The sequence below is a fragment of the Quercus lobata genome, chromosome 8 (genome assembly GCF_001633185.2).
Source record: "Quercus lobata isolate SW786 chromosome 8, ValleyOak3.0 Primary Assembly, whole genome shotgun sequence".
NCBI classification, from domain to species: Eukaryota; Viridiplantae; Streptophyta; class Magnoliopsida; order Fagales; family Fagaceae; genus Quercus; species Quercus lobata.
The window spans coordinates 8,695,685-8,715,864 of record NC_044911.1 but is presented as its reverse complement, the minus strand read 5'-3'; the positions used below and the strand labels follow the sequence as shown (position 1 = coordinate 8,715,864).

At 35.7% G+C, this 20,180-nt stretch overlaps 1 protein-coding gene, 1 non-coding gene and 1 pseudogene across 2 annotated transcripts; all 3 read left to right on the top strand.

Annotated features, from left to right (window-relative positions):
- Positions 1-378: 378 nt before the first annotated feature.
- Positions 379-9,286, top strand: LOC115955134 (annotated as a pseudogene).
- Positions 9,287-13,287: 4,001 nt separating this feature from the next.
- Positions 13,288-14,322, top strand: LOC115956288. Its single transcript, XM_031074712.1, has 3 exons — positions 13,288-13,513; positions 13,665-13,711; positions 13,810-14,322. The coding sequence occupies exons 1-3, from the start codon at positions 13,288-13,290 to the stop codon at positions 14,290-14,292; spliced, it is 756 nt and encodes a 251-aa protein (XP_030930572.1). The 3' UTR covers positions 14,293-14,322.
- Positions 14,323-14,904: 582 nt separating this feature from the next.
- LOC115958711 lies at positions 14,905-14,989 on the top strand. Its single transcript, XR_004084634.1, has one exon. It is a non-coding gene; the product is annotated as a small nucleolar RNA snoR116 (small nucleolar RNA).
- The last annotated feature ends 5,191 nt before the right edge of the window (positions 14,990-20,180 follow it).

Genomic DNA, 20,180 nt, shown 5'->3' with positions numbered 1-20,180 from the left:
ATTTGTCATTAAATTTTCGCATCATGGGTCATCCCTGGTTATGCGTTTGACAGCCACTATTTTAATAATGTAATGGACTTAATTATTAGCTTAATTGGCCACAAACAGACACATAGTGAGTGTTTGCTTTGGACGTTTTGCTGCTGAAACGCGTTTGCGTTTTGGGCATGGGACCCACGCTACAGTAAACGCATCCCCTTTTTTTTTGTTTTCTCGTGTTTCAGAGTAATCGGCTACTGTTCAGCCGCATATGTTGACTTTGTTCACTGTGAACAGTGCATTTGTGTACTGTTCACGGACCCACAAATTCCACTTTTCACAATTTTTTCATTAAAAATGGGTCCCATAGTACTATTCACACATTTAAAAAATATTTCGCTACAGTGTTTTCAGTTTCAGCAAAAATAAGCTCAATCCAAACGGACCCATAGATACCTTGTTAATGTTATTACTTACAAGTGTTAGACCACAGAGACAGACAGATTAATGTTATTGCCCTATTTTCCATGATCTGCCGAATTTAGTTCATGTCAGCAGTGTCATATCCATGGCCCTTGTTCTTGCTCATGCTGCATAAATTCAAAGTTGAAAAATAAGGTTCGGAGATATTAGATTAAAAAAACAAATAATGTGGTTTCTGCATTTTGATTAAGTTGGTTTAATTCTATTTTTTTCTGCATTATAATTTTATGATTTCGTCTATAATTCTTTTCTTTCTCAAACGGAAATCAAACTAAATTTGGGTGGTTCTATGGAGGAGTGGATAACAATCCTTATGGTGGATTTTTCATTGCAGAGAACAAATCTTTTCAAAAGGTATGTCTCTATTAACAATAATTATGATTTTATCAAATCCTTTTTTAGATGCTTACAATTTATTAATCTTTTATTATAGAGCCTCACTTGGGATTATGATTCTAAGTATTGAAGGCAATGGCACAGCTTCAAGGATGCTACTTCTAGCTTCCTTACAAATATTGAAGAAATTTGTGTCAAATTCTGGATGACATGAGACAATGTAGTTATAGTGTCAGGATTGGTTATGATTATGCACACACAATATAGACTAATAGTTATAATTAAATAATAATAACAAAAAAGAACTGTGCGGTCTTCTAGTATTCTGTCTTTGATTGGATTCTTGTAATTGGCCCTGTATCAGAATATTAAAATTAATAAGCTATGGCTTGAGCTGTTGTTACCTTGACTATATAAAAGTTGCTAATGACTTCACGAGCAGTGAGCTCTTAATCATTTCTGACTTGATAAAAGTATCTTATCATACTAGTGAAGACATCTGATCAGGAAAGAGGGTTGGATCTTAATCTTTTTTTTCAGGGGGCGAGGGGGTTGAGGAAGATCATGATTCTATATGAAATTCATTAAGGTTTCTATGTTATATTTATGTGCGAAATTTGTCGTAAAATTTCAAAAATGCTTAGTGCACCAACACTTTAATATAGTAATGAATATTCTCATGTTCTTGAACATAATTGGCACATGGTACATAACAGACTTTAGACGGGGAAAAGGCATAGATGAGGTATGGCGTTCATTTAAAAATAGGTTCCTTTTTCTCTAGCAAAAAGGAATTATGTTGGATTGAATGTACAATTTCTAAGAAAAAGTTGTATATGCATGATTCTTTTAGAGAAATAAAGTTGTGTATTGTCAAATATTGCAGTGTTTGCTCATATGATGAGAGTGACTAGTCTTTGATGTATATGTAATGATATTTTTTTCTGAAACAGATTATCCAGCACCATTGTTTTCTGCTTGTTAAATGTCTTGGTGAACATTTGCTTCTTTAGCCTGTGTGAAGGTTGGTACTTCTTTTTTATTTGCAACACTTGACTGCTTGAGTGCTGGTCTAGTTTAATTTGGATTGACAGGTAGGATGATTAATGAATATTATTCCTTTATAACTCCTAATCAGCATGAGTCTCAAAAAACTTGCAGCCATCTGTCTCCCTCTTTGGTACACATTCCATGAAGAGCACACATCAAAGTTAAAAGAGTTGTAGAGGTAAAAGAAATCATACTGTACATTTTCTTAGCATTCAAGTTATTTAATGAACTTAAGTTGTTCATGATATAGTTATAAACTAATGATATTTGTGACTTTAAATGTCAATTTATTTTGATCAAGACACAAACTTGGAAGTTGGAACCAAAATTTGATATCTTTATTTGAAAATAGAAGTAATCCAATAATCACTAAGCGCCTCTAGTGAATAATGCTGTTGAAAAATTGCTTATATAAAAAAAAATAATAATGCTGTTGAAAAAGAGGAAGACAATTAATATTTATGCTGATATTAAGAACTTAATTTCCAATTTCATTGGTTGTCTTTGGGGTTTATTCTTAATAGCTAGAATTTTCAAATGCAGAAAGTGAAAAAGCTGAAATTGACGTGCCTAGCTACTGTATATAGCAGCGAGTCAGTGGTAAATATATTATTTATCATTGTGATTCCCTAGCTCGAAGAATTGCTTATTGATTTAGTTGGGAATTCAGCTAGTGCATCAAGGGAAATTAATTTGCTACCAAAAATTCTATGATCTTGACTCTATTCTATAAGTAAAGTGACACATACACGTCTCTCTCTCTATATGTGTGTTCCTGTCTCTCTCATTCACACTTTTTGCAACAAATTCAAGAGGGAAACTAATGCTGAACTTAAGAGCTTGGGGTCGACATTGATCAGTAATTCCTGAGTAGAGCCATACTTCTTTATTTATTTATTTATTTATTTTTTTGAGTGGAAAATAGTGACCATACTTGACTCATCTTGTACAGTGGATCGTTTGGTGCTGGAAATGACCAATAATTTTCTTTTTTATATTGAGGAGTTTGTTCAGATGGAAGAAAATGTGAATATGTTCAACACACCATATATGTGATTGTTTAAATATCTGTAAAAACATGAAATTCTTATTAGTTTGTATTGATTTTTATCAATTGTGATACTAGGTATTTTAGTCCTTGATCATGTTATGCGAATAAACTTACACATAACAGTTATAACCTCAGAGATTTTGAGGTGCAAGGTTTTTACTTTATAGTCCTCGACCATATTGTTTTTACTTTCATCATTGAGTCATGGTGCAAGGCATCATCGGACATTTCTGTCAGTTATCAGTAAAATATTTTGTTCTGAATAAGAGATTGTTTGTTTGTGATAAACTATTCATTGAATGACTTATTCCTTGCACACAAGGTGCTTGAGTGGTCTTACTGTTTAATGGAACCATATGTTTATATGCCATTTTTACTCATTATCCATGATAGAGTTCTAAAGTTGCTATTATTAACTGTTATTATCCCTTTATAAGTTCTATCACTCAGATATGTTCTTTTATCCACTGATGCCACGGGGAACCTCATCTAAATGTTTTAATAGTTCAAAAACAAGCAGAATCACCCTTGTTGATCTAGCTGGACTTGATAGAAATAAAGTTGATGATGCGCGCAGACAAGGTGTGAAGGAAGGCAAACATGTGAAGAAGTCCTTATCACAACTTGGGTATGACGATGCCATGAGCCTTATTAAGTTAGAGAAATTTGTTTTATAAGATGTTCTTTATGTAGAATACTGATTAGATTTTGTATTTGTGATCCTACTATTGCAATTAATCTATAATCAGTTCTTTTTCCCATATTATGATAAAAGTGTGGGTGCGACTGGAAAGCAACTTATTTTCTTGCCATACTACAATTATTTTCTTGCCATATTATGCCAAAAGTGTGGGTGCGACTGGATAGCAACTTATTTTCTTGCCATGCTAAAGGTTCACCAATTATTTTGTGTTAATTACATATGCTATCAAGATATCTAGAATATAGCCACGGTTTGATTTAATGATGGAGTTTCATCATCACGGTTCTATTATATTGGTGCAGGCACTTGGTTAATATTCTTGCAAAAGCTGCACAGTCTGGAAATTCTGAAGATATTACATATAGAGGTTCCTGTTTAACACATTTACTGCAAGAATCACTTGGTGGCAATTTAAAACTGACGGCTCTCTGTGCCATCTCACCAGAAAAGAATTATATATGACTTGAACTACTTTTAGTTTTCTATTTACAGAATCTGCACAATAACTCTGTGAACCTTTAAAATGTTTACAGTTTGATGTTACATACTAATGCTCACCTAGATTGAGTCTTTTCATAAGATAGTAATTATAAAACAAATTTTCAACATTCTTTTGAAAAATTTCTTGAAATTTTGGTATTTTTCTGAAATTAAGAATGCCTTGTGATTGCAGAAATAGTGGTGATACACTGAGAACTCTCAGATTTGGACAACGAGGAAAATTCATTAGAAACAAGCCTGTAATAAATGAAATCACAGAGGATGATGTTAATGGTCTCAGTGATCAAATTCGTCAGTTGAAGGTATTAAGTTATCCTGCAAGAGTTGTAATTGAAATCTTATTTTGAAGGCCGTAGCTAGAAGCAAGCTAAGGTTTAAGAAATTCGTATTCTACTGATGTTAAAGAAATTTGAATCTTGTTGGTTGCAGGAGGAACTTATAAGAGCAAAGTCTAGTAAATCAGTAGGAAGTCAAAATGGATATTTTCAAGGGCGTAATGTACGTGAAAGCTTGAATCAATTGAGAGTACCACTCTTTGATACTACCCCCCATAGATAATGATTCTGATGAAGAGGTAAATGTTGATGAGGATGATGTAAGGGAGATTCGTCAGCATGTAGATAAGTTGCATAGCTCTTCTGAAGAAAATATTAGAGACAAGCCTGTTAGTAGGGATTCCATCCAGTTTTATTCAATGGAGGAAAGTGGTGAGACAGACTCGATCTCTGTATGGAAGAACCTTGGAATGAACTTCCTCAGATGGCCAATGATTCTATGGAAGACAATTTTGTAAGTGCTGCTGACACCTTAACAGCTTCTGGTCCTGCAACCAGGAGCATTTCAATTAGCTCATGCTGTCAGTCCCCACTCCTCCAAGATCCACCATTGTCTGAATCTCCAAAAATTGGAAATATACAAAGGAAAAGCATGAATATATCATCATCAAGTCATTTAGTAAGTCAGAACAGTGTTTCAGAAAGTTCCAAGTTCAACTTGGATGTTTTAAGACACTCACTTAAACAGAGTGGGCAGGTCCATTCTTCTTTGCGGTCAAGCAAGACATTTGCAGGCCCTGCTGAGACCTTGGCTGCTAGCCTTCACAGAGGCTTACAGATTATTGACTATCACCAACGGAAATCTGCATAAAAAAAAATCTTCAGTTTCCTTCTCCTTTGAGCACTTGAAATTGGAACCTTGTGCAGAAATTGATAAGGCCAATGCTTCTGTTCAGACACTACCAGAAGAGAGACCATCTTCAAATGGACCATCTACTTCTTTCCTTTGTACATCTTGCCAACGAAGAATATCTGAGAAGGATTCCAATGAGGTTAAGGATAGCTTGAAGACATGGATTGTAGCAGTTGATGAGGCGGAAAATCCTACTCAATTGACAGATAAAGTGCCTAAAGTATGGCTTGACTAAATTTCTGGCAAGTGTAGTTAAGAGAAATCCATTTCTGCATTTTTAAATTAGTTTCTATTTTTGCTGTTTCAGGATGCAGGCAATGCTATGATAAAAGGTCTTAAGCGAGAGGAGCTTGAAAGTGTGTGTGTGGAGCAAGCTGCCAAAATTGAGCAGTTGAATCGACAGGTAACAAGAATTTACAAAGCTCTATAATTTCTTGGGATTTTGATAATGTGGATTCTTCATTATTGACGTTTTGAAATATGTACAGGTAGAGCAGTACAAACTGATGGAAGAAGAACACAGTCAAGAAATTAATAAGCTTCACCTTGAGGCTTCAAAGAATGAAATAGTTCCATTTAAGGATTCCAAGAATGATGATTATCATTCACTGAGGGGTGAAGACAAGGTCAGTAATTGTTTTCCTCTATCACACTTAGCATTTCAAATGTTGGAAATCCCTTCTAACTTTGTTCTTGGTGTGTTTTGTGCAGCTTCTAAGGTACAATTCTGTTGAAAATTATCAGCCGGAGATTATAAAAGAAAAATGTGAAATAAAGGAAGTTGTGGAAGCTGGGACTGGGAACCAATATTTTGATCTGAATGAGAAGGAAGCACTTCTTAAGGAAATTGAAAGTTTAAAAAGCAAGTTGCAGTCATATTCTGATCCATCTTCTAACAAGTCTACCGAAAAACTGAGATCCTCTTTGTTGTCGCGATCATTCCAATTATGAAAAAGTGGTGTAGATCAGCTCGGTTATAGCAAGGAAGAACTAGAGAAGGAAAGAGAGAGATGGAAAGAAATGGAGAGCGATTGGATTTTAACTGATGAACTGAGAATTGATATTGAATCCCACCGCTGACATGCAGAGAAGCTGGAGATGGAGTTGACATTATAGAAGAAGTGCACTTCGGAGTTGTATGATGTACTTCACAGATCAGTCCTTGGGCATGCTAGAATTGAACACTATGCGGAACTACAGGAGAAGTACAATGACTTGGTTGGAAAGCATCGTGCAATCATGGATGGGATAGCAGAAGTGAAGAGGGCAGCTGCAATGGCAGGGAAAAAAGGTCATGGCTCTCGTTTTGCAAAATCCCTTGCTGCTGAGCTTTATACATTGAGGGTGGAGAGGGAGAGGGAGAGAGAATTGTTGAAAAAGGAGAACAAGAGTCTTAGAATTCAACTTAGAGACACTGCAGAAGCTGTTCATGCTGCTGGAGAACTCCTTGTTAGGTTGAGAGAAGCTGAACATGTAGCATCAGTTGCAGAGGTAGCTTATCTGTCACTTTTGACTGGACTAATATTTAACACGGTTTCATTTAGAGACCATTCTGTCTAGATTGGCTTCACAATCAGACTATTCAATGATTCTCTAATAGCTTCTGTTTGGTGGTGGTACCTCACATAGAGGGTCCTGATCATTAATCAGATTGATCATTTATCAACAAAACGTATTTACGATTCTGGGAAAATTGGAAGTTAATATGAACACTGAATATTATGATAGCATTTTCTGGAAAAGGTGATATCGAATTATTAAAGATTGTTGTCAATTTAATGATATACTAGCCGCGAACCCGTGCGTTGCGCGTGATAATTATTTTTATGGTGGTTTTATTAAAATTTTTTTCTTTGTAGAAGTTATAATTTCGGCCACCCAAAACATATTACCAAATAAACAATTATTAGCAAAATCTAAGAATTAAATTTCTATATATGCATTGTTATAAAATAATAATGATTAAAATAAAATTGCAAAAGTTAAAATTTGTCACCTATCTGATTATTTTCGTTTGACTAACCTTTGCTTTTCTTTAAATAAATAGCATTATAGAGTACTTCTGATACAACTATTAAGAGTACTTTGTCCACCACAAAGGATTAGAAAATAAACAAAAATTAGTAAAGTCTCATAATTTAACATCTAAATTAAGTACTATAAAAAATTATGCTATGTAACAGAATAAATACCAAATTATCCAAATTATGCTATGTAATAGAATAATATTATATTTTTATATGTTATATTTAATTCTTTAAAACGCAATAGGATAACATTTAACAATCAAAGAGAATTAAAAAAAAAAAAAAACAATTTAAAAAACAAAACAAAATCGCATTAACCCAAAATAGAGTTTTAAATAATATAAAAAATTATCAACCTAAAGTAGAGATGCAAGAAAAAAAAAATCCACCAAAAATTTAATATATATATAGAGAGAGAGAGAGAGAGAGAGAGAGAGAGGGAGAGTAAGGGAAGTTTTTTTTTTTTTTTTTTTTTGTGAGGGAAAACTATGTATAGAATAGAAGAGATAGTGACAAATTTATAGTAAGAGAGTGAATAAGAAGAGACAAAAATAAAGGAAGATGAAAGGAAATAGGAAGAATGATATTAATGTAGAGGGTAGTGGAGAGATGAAAAGGTAAGGGAGAGAGAAAGATTGAAGAAGTAGTGGGGAGATGAAATGGTAAGGGAGAGAGAAAGGTTGGAGAAGTGTAAATGTTAAAAAAATAAATGTTAAAAACAATTATAGGAAAATTGGAAAGAAAAAAAAAAATCCTAAAGCTTGAAAGGAAAATTATTAGGTACTCCCGGAGTACCATAAATGCGTATTCCTTCCTTTCACATAAATGATGGGTCCCATCATGAATTTAATTAGTGGGACTCACTATTCATGTGAGAGTAATGAGTACACATTTATGATACTCCGATAGTACACAATAATTTCCTAACTTGAAAGTAAGCTTCAATGTTGTTGTTGTTGTTTTTATTTTTTTTTTATTTTTTATTTTTTTTAACTTTAAGCTGAATTTTTCACACAAAACTCTAAAGCTGAACTGAAAAGGTTTTGGGTTGGGATTGATAGTAGAATTAAATAAATAAGAGATAGGCTAGATTAATTATATAGATTTATTATAAGGTGATAGTGGAAGTAAATAAATAAATAGTGGGTTGGATTTATTATAGGGTGATAGTGGAGGTAAATAAATAAGTAATGAGCTGCATTTATAGGGCTAAAAATTGTAAAAACCATTTTAAAATTGTAGGATACATTATATTTTAAAAAAGAAAAGAAAAAAAAGAATGACATGGCAGCTGATGTGGTGCAACGTGAGAGAAGCAGTATTAAACGCTACGCTTCAACTTTCAGTAATATATAGATTAGGTTATTAATTAACAAGGAGGAGGGGGGGGGGGGGGAGGGTTTAAGTGTTGGTAGCTTTCTGATTCATCACTTTTGATTTTCATATCAATGCAGGACAACTTTACAAAGGTTCAACAAGACAATGAAACGTTAAAGAAGCAAGTGGAGAAGCTCAAAAGAAAACACAAGATGGAGATGGTCACCATGAAGCAGTATCTTGCAGAGAGCAGATTGCCTGAATCTGCATTGCAACCACTATATCGACAGGATTCAGATGTAGCACACAACACCACAATCCCATATGCAGATGATGATGAGGCATGGAGAGCAGAGTTTGGAGCAATATATCAAGAGCACTAATAATTCTCCTTGTGAAGTTAAAATCGGCTCTTGAGAATTGGAGGTGATGAATATTGTTGTGTGGCAATGGCAGTGCTTAGCCGTAAATCTGCTGAGGGGCTTGCATCATTCTGACCCTACTTGGGTCGAAGCAATATACGATTCTTGTATCTTTCATTTGTTGTCTTTAATTTCCTTTTATTCTTTTAATGGTTGGCGTGATTATGTGTAGAGGAATGTGTTCATCTTTGTTGACTCTGGATGATAATGGATGCGATTGAATGTTCATTCTTTAGTGATAATTGTGGTCCCTGTAGATGCTTCTTTGGACTTTGGTTGCTAGAATTGTTCTTAGCATCTTCAAGCATACACTCTATTTGGACAGCAAGACTTGATGGTGAAACCTGCGCAATTTGATTAGGATTGTGGAATAGATTTTATGTCCAGAATAATACCAAGCCAACCCATTTCATGAATAAAATGTGACCAATTAACCAACCAACAAAACTAGTTGTTATAAATAATATCTTCTTGTTGCATCGAAACATATAAATGTTGACTAATCTGACTAACATTGATCTAGGTAAAATGAAATGGTTGAATAATTGAAAAATGAGATTATTTAGGAATACACATTGAAACATCTAAGATTAAGCATTACCAGGATCCTGCATTAGTGCTTGATTTCTATCTTTGAAATAATGAATATAACAGAAAAAATGAAAAATTATCAACAATTGACCATTTAGGTTTCCAAAAAGAGGTTGTAAAAACAAGGCATCGCATTATTGAAAAGCAACCAATGTTTAATCCCTTATAGAATTCCTTATTTAATTTTTGTTATATTTAAATTTTCATTCAAACCCGCTGAATAAGGACTTCATAAAAAAATGTATGAGCTTTTTTATCAAGAGACTCCCTTGGAGAGAACCTAAACATATAGATATAGGCAACCACACCCTCTTCAACCACGCTCGAGGCCGAATGTTTATCACTAATAATTATAGCCTTTTTGAGTTTGTAAGGCATCGACATCTCCAATAAATATAGGGATACCCAATTTCACAACATATTGAAGTATTCTACTATGAGTAATCGACACTTTCTACTTGCTACTATTTACATGGATTAATAGACCCACCACTCACAATTAACCAGTTTAGCATGTAGCGAAATTGAGTGTGTTCGTAATATTGTCAATGTGTTCCACATTCACCTCAGCAGATGCTGCTTTTATTGCGTTACATATCGTGTCTATTGAGATCATAGTATAGAATTTTAGCAAATCTTGCTAATACATATTGAAGAGTGCCATTTCTAGTTTTGTCATCGATGCATTTCATTGTTTCCAGGTGCCCTGCGTTGAAGGCTCTGCATTTTCTATCTGCAATATGGGACAATTCGTCATCTGTTTTGCCAAAACTCATACGTAAGTGGAAAAATCTAGAGCTGTTGAAACTTGGAAATTCCATTAACATGGTTTAGATACTTGAAGGAATCAGCCTTCATTGCAAGAATTTCTGTCAGTTAGACATTGACTGATTCTACAGCATATATTGGGAGACGCGTAGCAGCAGCCATTCCCACCCTTTTGCCAAACATAAAGTACTGAAACCTGAGACGGGCAAACATTAGCCGGACGAGTTTGAACCTGAAGAGAATTCTGCAGGGCTACAAGAAGCTTGTGCATTTGGATGTCAGGGACAATTTAGGTTTTGAATGTGATGACAACTTACTGAAGCTTGGTTCACATATTAGTAATTTCCAAATTTTCAAAGATGATGATGCATACATTGTAGGATTCATTGGTGAAGTCGAAATTTATGCTGGTTTTGAAGAAAATGCACCAGAGACCTGACAGTTTCTAACACTAAACAAGAAAGAAGATGATAGGATGAAGAATAGAGCAGGAGGTTGACAGAGAGAGAGAGAGAATATGATGCTGAATTCTCATTAATTATTATTCTGTACAGAGAACTCCTTATACACCAGAGGAGTAGGATTAATTACAGAAATATATACTAAGAAAATTGATGCATATACAACAGATTAACCAGATTCTTCCAAACGACACTTAACAACTAACTGCCTAACATTTTCTACAATAGAAAGCTACAGGTAGCTGAGAATTTTATTTATTACAAAATTGACTTGATTTTAAAATTTGAGAAACAAAAATGAAAATACCCCATTATTGGAGGACCAAAATTGTAGTTTGGCCTTCATTTTTCCTCCTTTTTTACTTTGACATACATAAGTTTTGAAATGGAGTTGGAAATGGTTTACAAGGGTCAGACGCCACAAGAAACATTGTAGTCCAATTTTAACGGAGAAAAAAAAAAAAAAAAAACTCAGGATATCAAAGCCCATCAAGTTAGTTTTTGTTCTCTCTTCCTACGATAATAATATGCACCAGTAGAAATAATGAGTCACAATCAAGAAAAGAAATAATGTCTGTTAGTGTAGTCGGTCCATTAATTAACTCATTACAATAAATTTCTTTATTGATGAACCAAACCCTTAATCCCCAACACTTGACTCGCAAGAGAAATGGTCTGGTACCAATGCTCTCCGGCCCAGGCAACTGAGGGCTGGGCCTGGGAATTCAAGGGACATGGCTCTATGGGAAAGAAGCTCTACTGAAGCCCAACATAGCTAGGGTCCAGCCAAGAAGGGCATAATGCCATGCTAGGCGGCAATGAGCACTCCAAAACTCAAGTCAGCAGCTAAGAGCACCCACAGTAGATGTGAGATATGTGCCAAATATATTTGGCACATATCCCACACCAAACCCAGTTTAAGCCCATTTATCAGATGTTGTAAATGTTATATTTTTTGCAACTTGCTACAGTAAAATCACAAATATACAACTGTATGGTACACTGTGGTATATTGGTTTATTAATTTTTTATTTCTCTTTCAACCCTCATATCTCTTTCATTTCTCCTTCAGCTCACTGCCTCCATCTCCACTCTCCCATTCTCTTTCTTCTTCCCTCTTCCCCGTTGCTCTATTGTCTTCCCGTTCATGAATATGAGCCACTATCAATTTCGTTTCTACCATCACTGATCTATATCCTTCACCAGTTTTTTTTCCCCTTTTGTTCACTCTGTCCTCTCTATTCTATCGGCGTCGGTCTGGTTGTGGGTCTTCCCCGTTGCTTTATTGTCTTCCCGTTCATGAATATGAGCCACCATCAATTTTGTCTCTACCATCACTGATCTATATCCTTCACCGGTTTTTTTTTCCCCCTTTGTTCGCTCTGTCCTCTCTGTTCTATCAGCGTCGGTCTGGTTGTGGGTCTGGGTTGTGGTTGTGATTTCCGATTGTGGGTCTGGTTTTATTTTCCGATTGTGATCGGCGTGGGCGTAGGCCTTTGGGTTGTGGGTCTCTCCTCTCTGTTCTATATCCTGGTGAACTGACTGGGCCCTTTCGTCTCATTAGAGAGTAGGCTCTTTGAATCAATTCTTGGCGCAAGAACTTTGTGAGTGGACTTCCAGTTTCGTGAAAGAGACCCTGGTGAAATCTGTGCTCGAGAATCACGACAGGAATAGCTCACTGGTCTTACTCTATTTGGGCGATACTATTTCATCGATTCACTGTACAGGTAAGTTCTCCATCTTCTCTGTGATTCTCTTGGTATTTCAATGTCTAGTTTTGATTCTCTCTATATTCTGTTCATATGTGCTATTTGCTGTGTTATGAATTTGTTTTGCCTAAATTAATCTATTCGACAATCTTCTCTGTTGCTCTTGTCTTTAACCTTATTATAGTCTACTTATTCTTAAAAACAAAACAAAACAAATGAAAATATTAGGCTGTGGGAATTACTCTATCCGACAGTCTTCTCTGTTGCTCCAGCCAGGACAAGTCAAAACAATAATTTCTTATTATATGCTGTGGGAATTACTTCATGTTAATATTAGGCAAAAGTATTTTTGAGATAGTCAGCCAACTTAATGAAAATAATTCAACATTAAAAATGATGCTTTTGCCTTGGTCAAAGTAAAATATGATATTAACCCATGTGGTGACTTAGTCACATAGGCAGTCATAATGATCACCTTCCTTAAAGAGTGAGGCGTGGATTCACAAGTGTTTGTGTGAATCCATGCCTCACGTATTGGGGGGGGGGGGGGGGGTCGACTCTCACATGTGCATGTGTTTGATGAGGGCTCACATTTTGAGTTTGGCAAATTTGCTAGAGAGATACATTGACAAAGTTTAGTAATGATATATTTTGTTGTAATTAACAAACCAGAACAAGCAGTCTCCATATCTATTTAGAGCATGGACTCAAGGAATTATTCATCATTCACTGATCTCGTACGGGGGAATATTAATCTTGAGGATGAAATTTTCGATGTATCTGAAAGTAGTCCCCTGTTAGTCGAAGATTCTCCACTGAATGATGAAGTTGCCACTTCTAAGAAAAAACAAGCACGTGGTGTCAACTTCAGTGCTGAGGAAGATAAGCTGCTTGTAGCAGCATGGCTCAATACCAGTGTGATCCTGTGTATGGTAATGAGCAACATAAAACAACATTTTATGGTAAAGTTGTGAAATACTTTATGGACCACAAGACTGATTCTACACGTAGTGTTGCATCCCTAACAACCCGATGGGGAACAATTAATAGGGAAACAGTTAAATTTGTTGGGTCTTAGCTAAAATTGAAGCAAAGAATGAAAGTGGAACCACGGCTCATGACAAGGTATAAATTTTGCAATGGTCTTTAATTTTTTTAGGTTTACAACACAAATGAATTGTTTGAAGAAACTAATTATGTTATATTTATTTAATTTTTTTTAGATTGAGAAAGCAAAGGAATTGTTTAAAGAAATTCACGGTTCCGTTTTTCAATTTGAACATTGTTGGCTAATCTTGAAGGATTATCCAAAGTGGGCATCTACTATGCCTAGGGGAGATTCAAGAAAAGAAATGCCTCAAACTCCAGATTTAATAGATCAAGGAGTGGGGGTTGATGGCATTATGGATTTCGAGAGGCCAATAGGTAGAAAAGCTGAAAAGGCTAATCGAAAGAGAAAAGATGATGGGAAAGATATTGCAACGGAATATTTGAAAAAGAAAATGAAAGTTCTTGAAGAAGGTTGTGTAGCCGAAAAAGAGAGAGTACGTATCAAAGCGGAAAAGGTTCGCTTGCAAGAGTTGAAAGAGAATGAAAGAATTATGATGCTAGACACAAGTGGCATGAACGAAGACCAAAAAGCTTTTTATGATGGACTCAAAAAGGAAATCCTTGCAAAACAAAGATCAAGTCATTCGTTGGGTTGATGATGTTGGTGATGTCTTGTTCCAACCTTATTTTGGTAGTAACTAATTCTAGGCCGTGATATGTATTTTGTGGCATTTTTTGGGTGTAGCTGACTTTAGGCCTTGATATGTATTTTGTGATCTTAGCAAAAGGTCTTGACTCTTTTATTATGTGATTTTGTTGTAGATTCTAGTAGGCCACTGTCATGTAAGTAATCCTAACATTTTAGCTTATATAAAATGTCATGTATTTTCTATGTTTGAATTTATATTACAAAAAAACCTGTACAACTCTCCAGCTTTTGCAGATTTTTCTTCCTGCTATTTGCCAAGTGGATATGTGGTTGTTTAGCTTTGCATTATCTTGTATTTTGGTTTGTTTGTTGTTGGGAATTTGTCCTTACAGCGTATATGGGTAGTCAATCTTGGTTGTGTAGTTAGATACTGTTATTTGGTTGTTCTACCCCATTTGTGTAGGTTGGCATATCTTGGCAAAGAATTTTTTTTTTTTTTTTCTGTAGCAGGTGTGCCTAATTCCATTTTGTTATGGTTTGAGTATCTGCCATGGAATTTCTGCTATTGACTTATTATTATTAGTTTATGGTTTTTTGATTCTCAATTGGTAAGTTGTATAGGCAGTGAGGATGATGTCAATACCATCAAATATGAAAGCTTTAAGGCTTGTAGATGTCATAAGAAATGATTTCTCTCTGACCCCTTTTTCTTAAACTCTATTTACTTTGAATAGTGTTTTATGTTTTGCATTTGATTTCTTCCTTGTGCTATTCCTAGACTGCATGTGTTATGACATGTTTACTAAGACTTTTTCCTTGATGCATCTGAAGTGTCCTGTATTGAATGTTGGTTTGATCATTTATATTACTAATGTGCCATATGACCTTTGACACATATAACTTCATTAAGAGCATGCAGTATAACCTCTCCTCGAACCATACCAATAATTGTTTAACCCTAATCAAGCTCCGATTCCAATCCACAATCTTATTTTGAAAATTATCATGGTGGAATCATTTGAGAGATCCCTTTGAAAAAGAAAAGAAAAAAACACCAATAATCTAACACATATATGGATATGGTACAAATTAAAGAGAATGTGAGATCTTTAAAAAAAAAAGGGTATATATGCAATGGCATGTGTCATGCACATTTACAGGTAGGAGTGTTTGGTAGCATTAGTTTGGCATTAAGTTTGGTGAGAGGACAGCATCTGCCAAGGTATACCGAAAGTGGGGCTTTTCCCTCAATTTTCCATTGTTTATCTTCTTGGCGTTTTCTTTTGCTATCTAAGATTATATATAATTTTTCCAACATACACAACTTTTTTATTATTATTTGTGTGTGTAACCAAGTCAGTATGGGATAAGAAAGTAGGGTGAGAGAGAGAGAGAGAGAGCCGCCCATTCTCGACAATTTCTTCATCACCATCATCATTCATGACTCATCTCCATGTGAAGGATAAGTTATTTTGTTGATTTTGCTTTTGGATGGTTTTTGGAGAATCCATGCATACCCACACTCTGCTTTTATAATAAATCAATGCTTGTCAAATTAGAGCATTCACATCAGCTCATTTAAAAGATTCCTTCTATTTTACACCAAAAACCTACTTTTTCTATTTTATACTATCATTTTTACAAAACACCCACATCAGTTCATCTATTCTATCACCCCTCTTATTTAAATAATCAATTTACTTAATTATTTTATTATTTCTCTCACCTCACCGGTTTTAATACGCGCTCTCTCTCCTTCTCCATCATATTTTCTGATTTCTCTCTCTCTCTTCTATCTCTCCATACCCGGTCTCTCCCTCTCGGTCTATCTCTCTGTCTCATCTCTCTCCCTTTCGGTCACAAACCAATCCACATCATCACAGCTCTGATCACAGCTCCGATCATCGATCCACAGCTCCGATCACAAGTATCGATCCACAGCTTCGATCACCGATCCACAGCACCGATCCACAGCTCCGATCACCGATCCACAGCTCCAATCACAAGCATCGATCCACAGCAGCACCGATCCATAGCTCCGAGCACCGATCCATAGCTCCTAGCTCCGATCAAGACCCATACCCATGAGCTCCGACCAAGCGAGACACACGAGCTCCGACCAAGCGAGACCCATGAGCTCCGATCGTTCCGATAAGCACCGATCTGTCTCTTTTTTGTTTTTCCGTTTGGGTTTGTTTGTTTTTCCGTTTGGGTTTTTTTTTTTTTTTTTAGCAAGTATATCTCTGTGTTGGTTTTTCTGTGAGGATGTGTTTGTGTGCATCTGAGGAAAAGATTTTTTTTTTGGCAAGTATATTTCTGTGTTGATTTTTCTGTGAGGATGTGTTTGTGTGCATCTGAGGAAAAGATTTTTTTTTTTTAGCAAGTATATTTCTGTGTTGATTTTTCTGTGAGGATGTGTTTGTGTGCATCTGTGGAAAAGAAGATGAGGAGTTGAGGTCATTGTGCACGGAGACGAGAGAGAAAAATTGGTGCGAACGGAAATTAATAAAAAACTAAATACACATGCTACAGTGCCCGTGTAAATTTACACGGGTACTGTAGCTTGTTGAAAATTTTAGATGATTATGCATGATTTTAGATGGACTGATGTAGTGTGTTTTTTGCTTCAAAATGTGTAAAAATGGTCAAAATGTGTATTTTACACATTCATACACAATTATGCAAGAGCTGATGTGAATGCTCTTAGGGCTACAAAGGCCCCACAAAATACAAATTGCATTTCCTCTGCCTTAATAAAGGCCTAGAGAGAGACCTCCATTTTTTTTAATTGTAATTGAAACCCCTTTAATATTCTTCTTGTATTTTAGTAGTATTTTATTACCTTAAGTCAATGTCTCGCAATTAAAAATGAAGAAACCTTGATTCAATATATATATATATATATATATATTTAACCTTCTGTTTGAAGTTTGAATTACTTGGTTGGGATAATTTCAATGGGCTTTAATATGAATGTCAATTTAGTACTTAGACTTTTAATTTCAACAATTTACTCCCTACACTTTAGTTTTATAACAAATTATAAACATTTGATTAGTGTTTTCCATTAAAAACTAGCACATTTAGATGCTCAAAAAAAAAAAAAAAAAAAAAAAAAACTAGCACATTTAATCATATAATATACACATAGTTTAATCCACATCATCAATAATTTTAAAATATCATTATTTTATCATATACACATTATTTGATTTATTTAATTCAATTTAATGGAAAATATCAACTTAAGGTCTTATTTGTTACAAAACTAAAGTGTAGGGGGGTTAATTGTTCAAAGCAAAAGTTCAAGAACCAAATTTAAGGGTGATATTTGTAAAAATCTTCTTCTTCTTCTTCTTTTCATTCTTTAGGGGTGATATTATGGTATCATCATCCACTTTTAAGAACAAAATCAATTCCCTAAGTGAAAAACACTAGCAATAGGAATTAGGATTTTCTAGCTAGGTATTGTATCTTTAAACATTATCCTTCAAATGTGTAAGGTTGAATTTATTCAACCATCTAATTGGCTTTATTCCGTGCCAAATTTGCTTGTATTTCAGCATTTAGTAACCCTGTATTTAGGTGGGTTTGTTGTAAGGGTAGTGAGTGAGATAGAGTGAAGTTTGCTCAAGAGTGTGCAAGAAAACAGAGACTCGCGGCTTGGCCTCGCGGGTGACTCGCGGCTGCAAGCCTCCAGACGCAGCACACGTGCCAAGCATACCGGAAGGTGAACATTCATGCTAGCTGGAGCACTACAGGACAAAACAGGACAACTGGCCATACGGTTATCTCGCGACTAGATCTCTTGACTTAGTCAAGTCGTGAGATCAAGCCGCAAGCTACTCCTGTTTTGTAAATCCTGACGTTTCACATTCCTCTCCCACTCCAGTATAAATACCCCTTTTACCCACAAATGTAAGAGAGCTTCCAGAGAGAATTTTGAGAGAGAAACCCTAAAGAAAAACAAGATTGATTCACCCACAATCTATATATTAGAGTCTCTTCAAATTCCTTAACTCTCTTCCTCTCCATTGTCAAATCCTTGAGAGACATTTTACCAAACCTTATTCTCACCATATTCATCACTGTGAGAGAGTTGTTTGGATTTCTGGGAAGCAGTTAGGAAGGAACCAATCTTCATTGGTTGATGTTACGGTCTAGTAGCGGAATCCGGGAAGCTAGAAAAGAAAAAGGTTCGGCGCAACCTCGTTGAAGCAAGAAGCTTGGAGGGCTTAAGTGCACTGGGTAGATTAGGTTTGGAGGGTCTATTGCTGTCCATGTATCTCAACTATATTTTCTAGTGGATTGTTTATTGCTTGGAGGGCGGCGGAGAGGTTTTACGCCGAGGGCTTCGGTTTCCTTTTCGATAACACATCGCGTGTTGTCTTTGTGTTTGCATCTTCCTTCCCTTTTATCTTTGCCTTTTTATTATCTGCTGTGGGTTGTGATTTTAATTTGGCTTAGATAGTTTTACCAATTCCATATTATAGCTTATGTTAATTTTCCGCACACTAGTTGTTTGACATAATGCTTGAATTGGTTAAGTTGTAATTTGGGGGTCTAAACGTTCAAGGGTGTTTATACACATATTTGAACTTTCAATTAGTATCAGAGTAGGTACACTTTTACTGGTTTCAATACCATTGTGTGATCCTTGACTCCCTTTTGAGATGGATCGGTCTCAATCCCTAAATGCACCTCCATATTTTGATAGTAGTAATTATGCTTTTTGGAAGGTTCGCATGAGAGTTTTTCTGTGTTCTATTGATGAATCTGTTTGGGATGCTGTTGAGATTGGTTGGACCAGACCTGAGACAGCCAAATCCATATGGGATAAGGCAGCACTCGCTGCATCTAATGCTAACAGTAAAGCACTAAATGCTATTTTCTGTGGTGTGTCTCCAGATGAATTTCACAGGATCTCCCACATTACCGTTGCCAAAGAAGTATGGGAGATTTTGGAAACCACCTACGAAGGCACGAAGAAAGTTAAAGACACCAAGTTGCAAATGCTGACCACTCGGTTTGAGGAGCTCAAAATGAGTGAGGATGAGTCCTTTGACTCTTTCAATGGGAAGCTAAATGAGGTGGTTGTCAGCAAGTTCAATTTGGGGGAGAAAACGGAGGATTCTAAAATTGTAAGAAAGATCCTTCGATCATTGCCGGAAAGTTTTCGCGCCAAAGTGACAGCGATTGAAGAGAGCAAGGACCTTGATGACATCAAAGTCCAGGAGCTGGTTGGTTCTCCTCAGACTTATGAGATGTCGCTGCCCAATCAACGGAAGAGTAAATCTCTTACTCTTAAGACCATTAATGAGAAGGTGGAAGATCAAGACTCATCGGGAGAAGATGTGGTTGACAAAGATGTTGCATACCTTATCAAAAATTTCAGAAAATTCTTGAAATTCAAAAATAATGGCAAATTTGGTGATAAAGAAAAATTCCAAAGTTCAGGAAGGGAGAAAAAGGAATTCAAAAGGAAAGATGGAAAAGAATCTCAACCTACACAAGGTGTCACTTGTTTCGAATGTAACGGGCATGGACACTTTAAGAAGAAATGTCCGAATTATTTGAAATCGAAAGGCAAAGTGTATGCCACGACATTGAGTGACTCGGATTCATCTGACTCAGAATTTGAAGAAAGCTGTGATGGAGAGGGGAACTACTCAGCTTTTATGACTATTGCTCATGTTGAGTTTTCAGACGAGTTGAATCTGCTTGTATGAGACCTTGGAGAACATAGTGATGAAGAATCACTGGGAATTGTTGAAGAATCAGATGCTGAAGAAGATGAAAGCACAGCCAATCTTCAAGAGAATTATAACTTACTCCTAGAGAAGTCGGGTGAGTACACAAGGGTGGCCAAGGCTGCTGTGAGAAAAATGAAGAAGG

Bases quoted from the DNA above. Each gene is read 5' to 3' on its own strand.
- LOC115956288 (XM_031074712.1), top strand. From the start codon at position 13,288: ATGGACTCAAGGAATTATTCATCATTCACTGATCTCGTACGGGGGAAT. The intron at 13,514-13,664 runs GTATGGTAATGA...GTTGGGTCTTAG, and splicing joins CAATACCAGTGTGATCCTGT to CTAAAATTGAAGCAAAGAAT. The intron at 13,712-13,809 runs GTATAAATTTTG...AATTTTTTTTAG, and splicing joins GAACCACGGCTCATGACAAG to ATTGAGAAAGCAAAGGAATT.